The sequence below is a fragment of the Moschus berezovskii genome, chromosome 22 (assembly GCF_049115385.1).
Source record: "Moschus berezovskii isolate FMDL1 chromosome 22, NW_MosBer_1.0, whole genome shotgun sequence".
Classification (NCBI taxonomy): Eukaryota; Metazoa; Chordata; class Mammalia; order Artiodactyla; family Moschidae; genus Moschus; species Moschus berezovskii.
The window spans coordinates 13,142,685-13,153,388 of NC_142481.1; the positions used below are offsets into that span (position 1 = coordinate 13,142,685).

Below are 10,704 nucleotides of genomic sequence, written 5' to 3' on the forward strand. Positions count from 1 at the left end.
CCCAAAATTACTCTGACCGCCTCACGTTAGTTATTCCTGTAACAGGCAAAGAAGAGGACAACCCGTCCAGAGCCTCAGGGTTTCAGGGCCGGGGGCCTCGGGTAGGACGAACTTATGCCAAGGCCCGCCCACCCTTCTCTTCTGTCCAATGGCTTTCCTGGATTTTCGAGGCGGGAGTGGGCGGGCCCAAATTGTTAGTAAACGCCGCGCCACGTGCGGGCGCCCCTCCTGGAGCCCCCGGGTCAGCGCGTGCGTACTGCGTACGCGCCTCGTACGCAAGCGCGCGTTTCTGGGCGGAAGCAACAAGCCCCGGCTGCACATGTGCTCCGAAGCTATGGAGGGGGCAATGCAGACTGAATCGAAGATCCGGGCTGATTCTGGGACAGACCCCGGCCCTCGGGGCCCCGGTTGTAGCCTCCGGCACTTTGCCTGCGAACAGAACTTGTTGTCTCGGCCTGATGGTTCTGCCTCTTTCCTGCAAGGTAGGATCTACTAGGTTGTATTCGTTTTGGGGGGCGGTTGCAGTGTATTGCGCTAGCTGGTAAAAATCTCTCCTGAACTGCTGCGGTTCTTGCCGGGGTGGACACTACTGCATATGCAGGTAGACATATATCTATCCCTCCAGACTAGTAAGGAGAAGATTGTTAAGTACGCAGAATGGGAGAGGGCACACCGCCTCTAAAGAGTGAATATTCCAGAATAGGGGAAATCTTAGGGTGTCTCCCTTGACTAGGCTCCTCTCCGGTTTCCCACACACGCACCCTGGGTCCATACATCCCAGGCTGAGGCAAACCTGTTCGTTTGCATAAATACCCAGATCACCACTTCCGGTTTACTCCCTAGACCGGTGGCAGATCTTTTATCCAAATAGTTACTTCTCAGATTGATGGTGATGTCCCCAGCGCCACCTTTTGGGCAAATGTCCCTTTAACTGGGGTACACAACTCTCGCTATATTCCTAAGACTGGGGCAGTTCTTACCTATTAGGGAAATATCCCCTTTTCCTAGCTAAACAACTCTGAAACTAGACTCAATTCCCTGACCCCTCTGAGGGAAATATTCCTCTGGAGATAGGCCTAAGGGTCATCCCTGTAAATGCTTCAGACCCTGCTCTAGGGCATTACCTGAATGCCCAAATACAAAACCTGTTTTCATTCATGCTTTCACTGAACATGTACCTTTGCTTAGTATTGTTCTGGGCACTTGGAATAAGTAAGTAATTTTTTTTTAATCCCTGCCATAATGGATTTGACATTCTTACATTCTAGTCAGAGAGACAGACAAAAGATAAGTAAAATATGTAGTAAAAAACTGGAGAAAAATACAGTAAGGATGTAGAATGGGGTTTGCCACAGAGGGTTGCAGTCTTAATTAGGATGGTCAGGAAAGGCATCAACTGAGATGGTGCCTTTTGAATAGACACTTAAAGATGGGACTTTCCTGGTGATCCGGTGGCTAAGACTCTGAGCTCCCAATGCAGGGGGCCTGGGTTCAATCTTTGGTCAGGGAACTAGTTCCCACATGGTGCAACTAAGAGTTCGCATGCCCCAACTAAAGATCCTGCATGTTGCAATGAAGACCCAGTGCAACCAAATAAAATTTTTTTCAGGCAGTTTTATTTCCTAAAATTGGCTTTTTGTGGGGGGAGCAAACCCTAAAGAGATCAAGAGGAAAGCTTATAAAGCATTAGGAACCACAGGGCCCTGAGGCCAAAACTTGCCTGGTGTGTTTGAAGAACAGTCAGGGGGACAGGGGTGCCTGCAGCGGTGACAGGAGGTGGGTGGAGGTAAGGAGGCCTGACTCTCGTATAAAGTGTAGTGACTGAGAATGGAGCCATGTGACATGCTCTGAGTATATTTTTATAGATTTCAGACTTTCCGGCTGCAGTGTTGACGGCAAAGGGCAAGGGGGAAAGGAGAGGAGGGTGGCTCAGACCAGAGTGGAAGCAGTACAGGTGGTGAGAGTCTGAAGGTGAAACTGACAAATTGCAGGTGGTTTGGTTTGGGGGTATGACAGTCAGGGAAAACACTAAAGTTCTTTACCCAGACCAGCTGTGCTGGGAGAAAATGAGTTCAGTTGGGAACAGTACATTTGCAGTGCCTAATAGACTTTCCCACGGCAGTGTGGATTCGGCAATAGGACATCCAAGACTGGAATCTGGGGGTCCTTTGGCTCTCGATGGCGGTTCAAGCTACTGATTGGATGGAATCACTAAGAAAATTAATATAGATGGAGAAGAGAAGAACTTAGAACTTAGCCCTGTGCCTTCTAGCCTGGGTGGAGCTAGGAAAAGACATTGAGAAGGAGCAGCTAGTAAGGTAGGAGAAAAACCAAGAGAGGGCAGTGACCTGGAGCCCAGAGAACATGTTTGAAATGTAAGGACCAACCAACTGTTTTGGTCTGGCTGAGAGACTGAATCATGTGAGGATGGACTAGACCTGTGGGTTGACAACTTGGTTGTCTGTTGTAGGTGGTGCAGCCAAGAGTCACTCTAGGACTTCCCTGGTTAAGATTCTGAGCTCCCAGTGCAGGGGACACGGGTTCAATCCCTGGTCCAGCAAGATTCCACATGCCTTGCATCACAACAACTTGAGCCCACACACCCTAGAGCCTGTGCTCCACACAAGAGAATTCACTGCAATAAGAAACCTACGCGTCACAACGAAGACCCAACGCACAGCCAAAAATAATAAGTAAAATTTAAAAACGAAAAAGCTGTTCCGGTGGAGGGGTGGAGTCAAGAAGGAAAAGAAAGAGTCAGTGAGCGGAGACAACTCTTCAGGAGCTTTGCTGTAAGAGGATAAGATAGATGGGCCAGGAGTTAGATGGATGTGGGGTCCAGAGGGGAGGGAATTGCTAGAGTCATGGCCTCGGGAAGATGAGAAGGGAGGCACTCTGTGTCCAGGTGAAGCGCAGACAGCGCCTTTGGAGTAACAGGAAAGAAAACCCCAGTGTGGCTCTAGTTCTGCTTGTATAATTTCCCCCTCCAGGGTCCATTCTCCTAGAGCCAAGAGAGTCCCTCAGTTGTACGGCAGTTCTTCCTCCCCAGCCCCAGAACAAAAAAGCCTTTACCTGGGACCTCCCCAGGCTTAGCTTTCCTGCTCAGTGCAGGTGCCTGGAGGTTCTTAGAATTTAAGAAATACTGAACCCCTTGTATGTTCTAAAACCCCAAAGCCCAGGACCCTGGAGCAGGGTCCTCTGCAAACCCTCACTAGACTCGAGTGAGGTTAAAAACGCCAAGCCCCAGAACCCACCAATGCAAACTAAGGCCAGCCCTCTTTGTCCTTATTGTTTAGTCGTCAAAGCAGTAACAGAGTTGTTTTGGGAGGTGTTTGTTCCATTTACATCTACACAGATTTGTGTGTCTACACAGATTTGTGTGAGCTTTGGGTCCTGAAATGTATCTGAGTCTAAAATGTATTTCTTACAGGGAGTTAGGATCAGGAATGTTTGGAAGCTGCTCTTGTAGTCCAGTCTACCCATTTTGCTGATGGGAAAACTGAGGCCCAGAGAAGTAAGCAAAATCAGCTGAGGTTACAGAGCCAGGAGGAAATAAGCAGGTGTCAGGACCCAGCCCTAGATATTCATCCCTTTCTCAGGTGTCCTGACTGCTGCAGAGTTTGGGGATGTGAGCCAGAGGGAAGAGAAGTCGGCCTGGGGGAAGCTTTGGAAGGAGAAGTTGGGACCAGTAGCAGTAAGAAGGAGGAAGGTTAGCACTCAGGAAGAACCTCCTGTTAAAATTAGTAATAGTAACTAAAGTCCTTTGGGCACTCAGCAATTTAGCAGGCAGTATCCTAAGTGTTTCTCTTTTTATCTAATTTAATCCTCATAGCTGTGAAGGATGTTCTGTAGGTGTTTGTGTTTTTTTTTTTTTTTGGCTGCAACGGGTCTTAGTCCCAGCACCCAAACTCTTAAGCTGTAGCGTGTGGGATCTAGTTCCCTGACCAGGGGTTGAAGCTGCTCTTGTAGTCCAGTTCCCTGACCAGGAGCGCAGTCTTAGCCAGTGGACCACCAGGAAAGTCCCAGGGACGTACTGTAGTTATCCTCCTTTTACAGATGAGGAAGTCGAGGCAGAGAGATGAAGCAAATGCTCAAGGAATCACTGCCAACAAGGGGTGGGCCAGAGTGAGGGTGTCGTGGGGACCCATGGCCACCCAGCTCAGGGCCCACAATGTTAAGTCTCTCGTGTCAGACCCCAGAAGCAGGGAAGATGCGGGTGAGCTTGCCCATGCTTTCTCCCCAGGGGATACCTCCGTCCTGGCCGGCGTGTACGGGCCAGCCGAGGTGAAGGTGAGTAAAGAGATCTTCAACAAGGCCACGCTGGAAGTGATCCTGAGGCCGAAGACTGGACTGCCTGGTAACTGGTCCTCTCGCCCGGTGTCCCTGTCACTGCCCTTTCTGGTCTCCACTCCTCTCAGCTCCCCTCAGCTGTTTCAGTCCTTTTCTCCAGCTCTCTGCCTGTACGTCTCTATCACTTTTCTCCCTTTCTCCGTCTTCACTTCCCGCCCCCCTTTCCTGGCTCCATCTCTCCTCCTTTCCATTAATCTGTTTTTCCACCCTTTTACTCTCTGCCCCCCTCAGTCCCCAGGGCCGGGTGCACTGGGATGGGAATGGACAGCAGCGCTGGACATGGGAGAGCTCTGAGGTTCTCCTCCCCTGGGAGGCTCCCTTATTGGGCGCTGGAGGTGGTGGGCATCAAGTGGGTGGCAGTCAGGCCCTGCCTCCCTCCCACTGGGACTCCTCTGTCATCCCAAGAAGATCTTCCCAGGCCGAGACTGCAGGCCTTTTTCTGGAGGCTTGGGTGGGGTATATGGAGACAGGTGAGCCAGCTGGACAGGAAGACCCTGACAGCCCAACCCCACCCCTGATTTCCGCAGGCGTAGCAGAGAAGAGCCGGGAGCGGCTGATCAGAAACACATGCGAAGCAGTGGTTCTGGGAGCACTGCACCCCCGCACTTCCATAACTGTGGTGCTCCAGGTCATCAGCGATGCTGGCTCTGTATCCTTTCCTCCAGGAAGTCCTCCAGAATCTCATTGATTGCCCTCCTTGCCGATGGCCATGTACACACCCTCTCCTAGTCTGCTTGACAGATGTCAACTTGTAGGAACAGCAAACACTGCTTGAGTGTTTACTGTGTGTCAGGCAATTTATACAGCATGGACAACTCACACTTCTAGTAACTGGCCGTGCTAGGACATGAGCCCAAGCCACGTGGTTCTAGAGCTCAAGGCCCCTAGCAGCTGGGTCCTGTTCTCATGTTTCAGGTGAGCAAACCAAGGCCAAGAGAGTGGAGGTCGCTTACCCAAGGTCACACAACTGGAAGGCAGCAGAGGCTGAATTCACACACAGGCCCATCTGACTCCAGAGCCTGTGCCGTTGACCTCATTTCTGCCCCTGAGCTTGGATTTGAGGCTCAACAGTGCAGGAGCCCTGAGCAGGCAGAGCCTTTGGTTCGGCAGCTCAGCCTTGGAATGTGGCTGCGGTTTGGGTGCGAGAGGCAGAGGCCCAGAAATGCGCATTTCTAGACAGCTTTGTGGGTGTGTGTGGCCCTGTGTTGGGCAGATACTTCACAGATGGGGGAAGAGGACCACTGTGAACCCACCTCACAGATGGGAGACAACGGAGGGTCAGTGGCAGAGGTGGGGCTGACTGATTGTAAAGCTGGCCCTGGGGAGGAAAGACTTGAGGAAACTGAGCTGCGGCTAGCTGTCTGACTCAGACCTGTGCTCACCTTGCACAGGGCCAGGGCCACACCTCTCCCCTGGACTGCGGGCTCCCTGAAGACACTGACTCCTCCCTCCATCATCCTGCCAGTCTGTCACCTGGTAGCACTGCTTGCTGGATTCCCCAGCCCCCGGCCTGGCTCTGCCACTGCCTCCTTGTTTTCTCTTGAAAGGCTTCTGACCTTTGTTTCCCTGAAGGTGCATACCTGCTGAGTATCATTATGACCCCTGACTGAGGCTCAGAGAGAGTAAGTAGCTTGTTCAAGGTCACAGAGCTTAGAGGTGGCAGTTCAGGTTTGGAACCCAAGGATACTAGATCCCAGGATTACTCTGCCTTTCTCTGATCAGATGCTCACAGGCACTGGCCTGGTGAACCGGAGGCATGGATGTGTTCTGCTGACCAATCTTCAGTAGAAACTCTTGACATGGGAATTCCCTGGCAATCCAGTGGTTGGGACTCTGCGCTGTAACTGCTGAGGGCCTGGGTTCAATCGCTGGTGGGGAAACTAAGATGCTACCAGCCATAGAGCGTGATCAAAGAAAAAAGGATGAAAAAAGAAACTCTTAACCACTGCCTGTGGCACTCAGCTCCTGGCCTGTTGCCTGAATGCCGCCTGCATGGCCCTGGTGGACGCTGGTGTGCCCATGCGGGCCCTCTTCTGTGGGATCACTTGTGCTCTGGACTCTGATGGGACTCTCATGCTAGACCCTACTGCTAAACAGGAAAAGGTAAGTATGAAGGGCGGGGTGGTGAGAGGCTCTGGGCCTCGCTTCTCCAAACAGTTGGCTGGCACCACCTCACGCTCAGCTGGCAAGCTCCGCTCTGTTCCTCTGGGCAGTTGCTGGAAACCCAGCTCTAACCCGCTGAAGCGACAAGGGAGTTGATTTTAAGAGGCTCAAAAGCAAAAAATGAGAGTTTCTTCTTCAGTGGCCCAAGTTCACAGTGTGCTGGGGCTCCAGTTATTCCCCAGTTATTGTCTGCTCAGGACGGTGACAGTCACATCCAGTCAAGAAAGCAGAAAGAAACCCCTTGGGGGCTTCAGATGGCGGGGGCGGGGCGGGGGGAGGGACTGGAATTGAATGCAGGGAACCGGTCACAACAGCCATGTTGGAAGAACTGAAGAAGCAAAAGGGAAGAAGCGAGGACCCCCCTGAGATGAGAAGCCTGAAGCCAGCTCCTGCTGGGTGCTGTTGGGGACATGGGAGCAGTCAGATCTAGATGAAAACAGACACTCTGGCTCTGGCCTGGCTGCTGAGGTCCACAGCTGCCCCATCTCCATGACGACTGTGGTGGGTGATATGCCCCAAACCCGTGTGAGGACCTGGATGCTGCTTTCTCCTTCCCCTTCTCTCCCACCAGATTCCTGCTGGAACCAAACTGGCAGGGGAGCCTGGGAAATAGAGCTTGCTGGCTTCCAGCCCCAGAGAACAGAGCACTGCTGGGAGGCACTGGGGGATGACCATTACTGTGGCTGCCCCTCTGGTGCGGAATACTGTGCTTTGGAAGCCCCTGTCGGAACCATGTGATGGGATCACGTGGGGAGTGATTCCCCAGGGAAGGGGTGATGTGTAGACTCGCCTCAAAAAACACACTTGCTATGTGAGGGCCTGGCTGCGGGAAAAGCAACCCCCCCGAAACACACACACACACACACCCACCCGCTTTGGGGCCAGCTGAGATTGTATCTGAGGGGAGGGTCCCAGATCTTCCACCTTGTACCTCTCATTCCTAGGAGGCCCGAGCAGTCCTGACCTTTGCCCTTGACAGCGTGGAACGGAAGCTGCTGATGTCCACCACCAAGGGGCTTTACTCCGATACTGAGGTACCACTGCATAATTGGGGGTGAACACCAGGTCCTTTCCACCCACCTGACACGAGGTCCAGTCGCTATTCTAAGAGGCTTAAGGGGAACCCCCTCCTTGCACCCCTTCTGTAAATAGGAGTTTTTACACTTTGTGGCCATAGAAGCTTTTGTGGGAATTTTAAAGGGAAGACCGGTTTATGAGAAGAGGGGCTCAAGTAGAAATCAGGACATGGGGCACTTGTAGGCCTCCCAGCTTCCAGCTCAGAGCTGTGCACCCTGGAGTTCGGGGTGTCTGAACAGAGTTGGGCACCTGTTGGGCCAAATGGTCACCAAGAACATTTACCACATGGCCCTCCTGTGAATCCAGGTATACATGGCAGGAAAGATTTGAGGTCTCAAGTTCCATGGCTTTTAAGAGTATTTGGAGTCACAGGACCTCTGGGTCTAAAATTCCAATCTCTCTGGGTCGGGAGCTCAATGAGCCTGGGAATGCTTCCAGGGGGCAGGATGCCTGATGCTGTTGGTCTGAGGGCCTGGAGCTGTTTTAATCAGCCCTGAAGCCCATGGCCTCTAAGGAGGCCATGAAGTGGGGAAGATGGGAATGCACGTGGAGTAACCCCCTCACCATCACCCTCCCCTGGGGAGAGGGGCTCCCGGTGAAAGGGGAGGTGTTAGGTTTGGGGGGCTCTGGGAGTCAGGTGGGGCCCCCGGCACTGACACCCCCTCTCCCCTCCCAGCTCCAGCAGTGCCTGGCTGCAGCCCAGACTGCCTCCACACACGTCTTCCGCTTCTACCGGGAATCGCTGCAGAGGCGTTACTCCAAGAGCTGAGGCAAGCCAGGGCAGGCCACCCCTCCCTCCACCTTCAGCGTCAAAGAAACCAGCAGGCTGGCCCTGCCGAGAAAAGAGTGGCTAAAGCCGGCCCCCTGGGCATGGGGGACGGCACAGACCCCACCCCACTCCAGGAAGACACTGGTAGGGTAGTGCATTCGCTGAATGAAGCTACTTATTCTAACAGCCCCATGAAGCCGAGACTGCAGTTAGAGTGTAGCAAGCCCTGCTGGGTGCTATGGCCTCAGCAGTGAATGAGGCCCAGATTCAAGGAATGGTGAGGTGATTGACAAATAACAGTAGTTTGTGTTGGATGGTGGATGCTATTTAAAAAATAAAACAATACAAAAAATTTTTTAAAAGGGGGTTTAGGTGAGTTCATGGCGGGGGAAGAGGACAGATTCAGTACATCAGTTGAGGACACCCTCGTGGAGAGGGGGCATCTGAGGGAAGTCCAGGAGGAGGCCAGGGATGAGCTTAGGGACTCATGGACACGTGGTGGAGGGGGGACCCCTTGGCAGAGATAGGCAGAGGTGCAAGATGGCTGGTGTGGCTGCAGCAGAGGAGGGAAGGGCAGGAGGGAGGGAGGAAATGGTCAGGGAGACAACAGGCTTCGTGTGCCTTGGAGGGCAATCTGCCTCTGAGCACTGCCTTTATCCAGCAACCCCGTGAGGTGGGGCTGTTATGGTCCCTATTTGAAGGTAAGGAAACAAACTGAGGAGGCAGTTAACTGCCAGAGGTCACTAGTTAGTGGTGGAACACTGGTCCCTGCTCAGAGTCCAGACCCAGAACCCCCACTGTTCAGACCCCAAGAGAGTCCGCACACTCTCGACCTCAGGTCCCTGACAGTGCAGAAGTGGCCGAGGCCTGTTGGTTCTCAGTCGGGTGGTAGCACCCCACAAGGGGCTTCTGGAAACAGGTATATTTTCAGTTCTGACTTGACTGATCCGTACCCTCAGGTTTAGGGGGCAGGAGCCAAGAAGATGCTAGCATCCTGCAAGGAATAACATTCCCACAGGGGGGCCACATGCCTGCCAGATCCTGTCTGCCACTGACATTTGGGGTTTATGGTGAAAATGACATGTTGGGGGAGGGGGTCCTTTGCTGCAGCTTCGCATGGGTGCACTGACTCACACAATTGCCCCTTTGGGCAGGTGTCATTTTCATCCCCAGTAACCAAGGAAATGCATAAATAGCTTGAAATTACGCCCCATGAAAATGGTCAGGAGAGCACAGACAGTGAATAATGTTTTCTTCCGGCAGGATTAAATGGCAGTGTGCCTGTGCATGCTAAGTCGCTTCGGGAGTGTGCCGCTCTGCAACTGTGGACTGTAGCCCACCAGGCTCCTCTGTCCATGGGGTTCTCCAGGCAAGAATACTGGAGTGGGTTGCCATGCCCTCCTCCAGGGGATCTTCCTGACCCAGGGATCAAACCCACATTGTTTCCATCTCCTGCATTGGCAGCGCCACCTGGGAAGCCCCAAAATGGTATTAAGTGGAGTGAAGACAACTAAATAGCTCTCATTACTTGATAATATCCAGCCCAGGGGGCGGGGTTGGCCATGGCATGTGGGACCTTGGTTCCCCGACCAGGGATGGCACCATCGTCCCCTGCACTGGAAGTGTGGAGTCTTTCAGGCCCCATTTAATGTATCTGACAAGTGCATTAGGCACAGGGCTATTTTGCCTGCTAGCACTTTGAGGCTCCAGCCATCCCAATCTCAGGCTGTGGGATGCAGCTGTCTTGGACCCCAGGTGGGCCAATGAGAGGGTGCCTGGCAAAGAAGACCTTTGGCATCAGGGCTGCCTGCTCCCATTTTCCTCCCCCAGGAGGGGGAGCCTGCACGGTGGAAGCCAAGAGATGGGGAGACCAGACCATTTCACTTGACACCCTGAATCCAGTTCTCTCTGTTTTCCTCCCCTTTGTTGTATAAGAGTTGGATTTCTGCCACTGCTGTTAAAGGAACTCAGGAGACTGCTGTGTAGACCGTATGACTCATTTGGTCTCTACAACTGCTCCAGCTGTGGGGGAAATAAGTCCCATTTTGCAGATGAGGAAAAGTGAGGCTCAGACCGCAGGGTTACACGGTGAACTCGGTGGAGGAAAGACTTGGAACGTCTCTTTTCCTAATTCCCTGCCGACCACCCGTGTTCTGGAGAGAATATTCTGTCATCTGGGAGCCCTCCGAGCCTCCATGGATTCTCCCTTCTCTGGCTGTGAGGTGTCCAGGAACACCCCGGGGGACAGCCTGTCACTCTGGCCCCACCTGTCCACCTGCCCACACACCCAGACAGACACAGGTTTGGCGGCAAGAGTGTCTGGTGTTTAATCGCTCTCTGCGGCC

The 10,704-nt window shown here is 53.0% G+C and overlaps 1 protein-coding gene across 2 annotated transcripts; it reads left to right on the forward strand.

The window, feature by feature from the left end:
* The first annotated feature begins 256 nt into the window (after positions 1–256).
* On the forward strand, positions 257–10,680 carry EXOSC5 (exosome component 5). 2 transcript variants are annotated; one of them, XM_055412088.2, is made up of 7 exons: positions 257–482; positions 4,244–4,357; positions 4,878–4,999; positions 6,313–6,453; positions 7,458–7,547; positions 8,267–8,360; positions 9,623–10,680. In XM_055412088.2, the coding sequence occupies exons 1-6, from the start codon at positions 320–322 to the stop codon at positions 8,357–8,359; spliced, it is 723 nt and encodes a 240-aa protein (XP_055268063.2). In that variant the 5' UTR covers positions 257–319; the 3' UTR covers position 8,360; positions 9,623–10,680. The 2 variants fall into 2 exon arrangements, with proteins under 2 accessions (XP_055268063.2, XP_088686751.1); XM_088830625.1 differs by lacking the exon at positions 9,623–10,680 and having other exon boundaries at positions 260–482; positions 8,267–8,893.
* The last annotated feature ends 24 nt before the right edge of the window (positions 10,681–10,704 follow it).

Excerpts from the sequence above, each read along its gene's own strand:
- EXOSC5 (XM_055412088.2), top strand. The coding sequence starts at position 320 with ATGTGCTCCGAAGCTATGGAGGGGGCAATGCAGACTGAATCGAAGATC. Across the intron at positions 5,000-6,312 it reads TCATCAGCGATGCTGGCTCT|CTCCTGGCCTGTTGCCTGAA; the intron begins GTATCCTTTCCT and ends TGTGGCACTCAG. Across the intron at positions 6,454-7,457 it reads CTACTGCTAAACAGGAAAAG|GAGGCCCGAGCAGTCCTGAC; the intron begins GTAAGTATGAAG and ends TCTCATTCCTAG.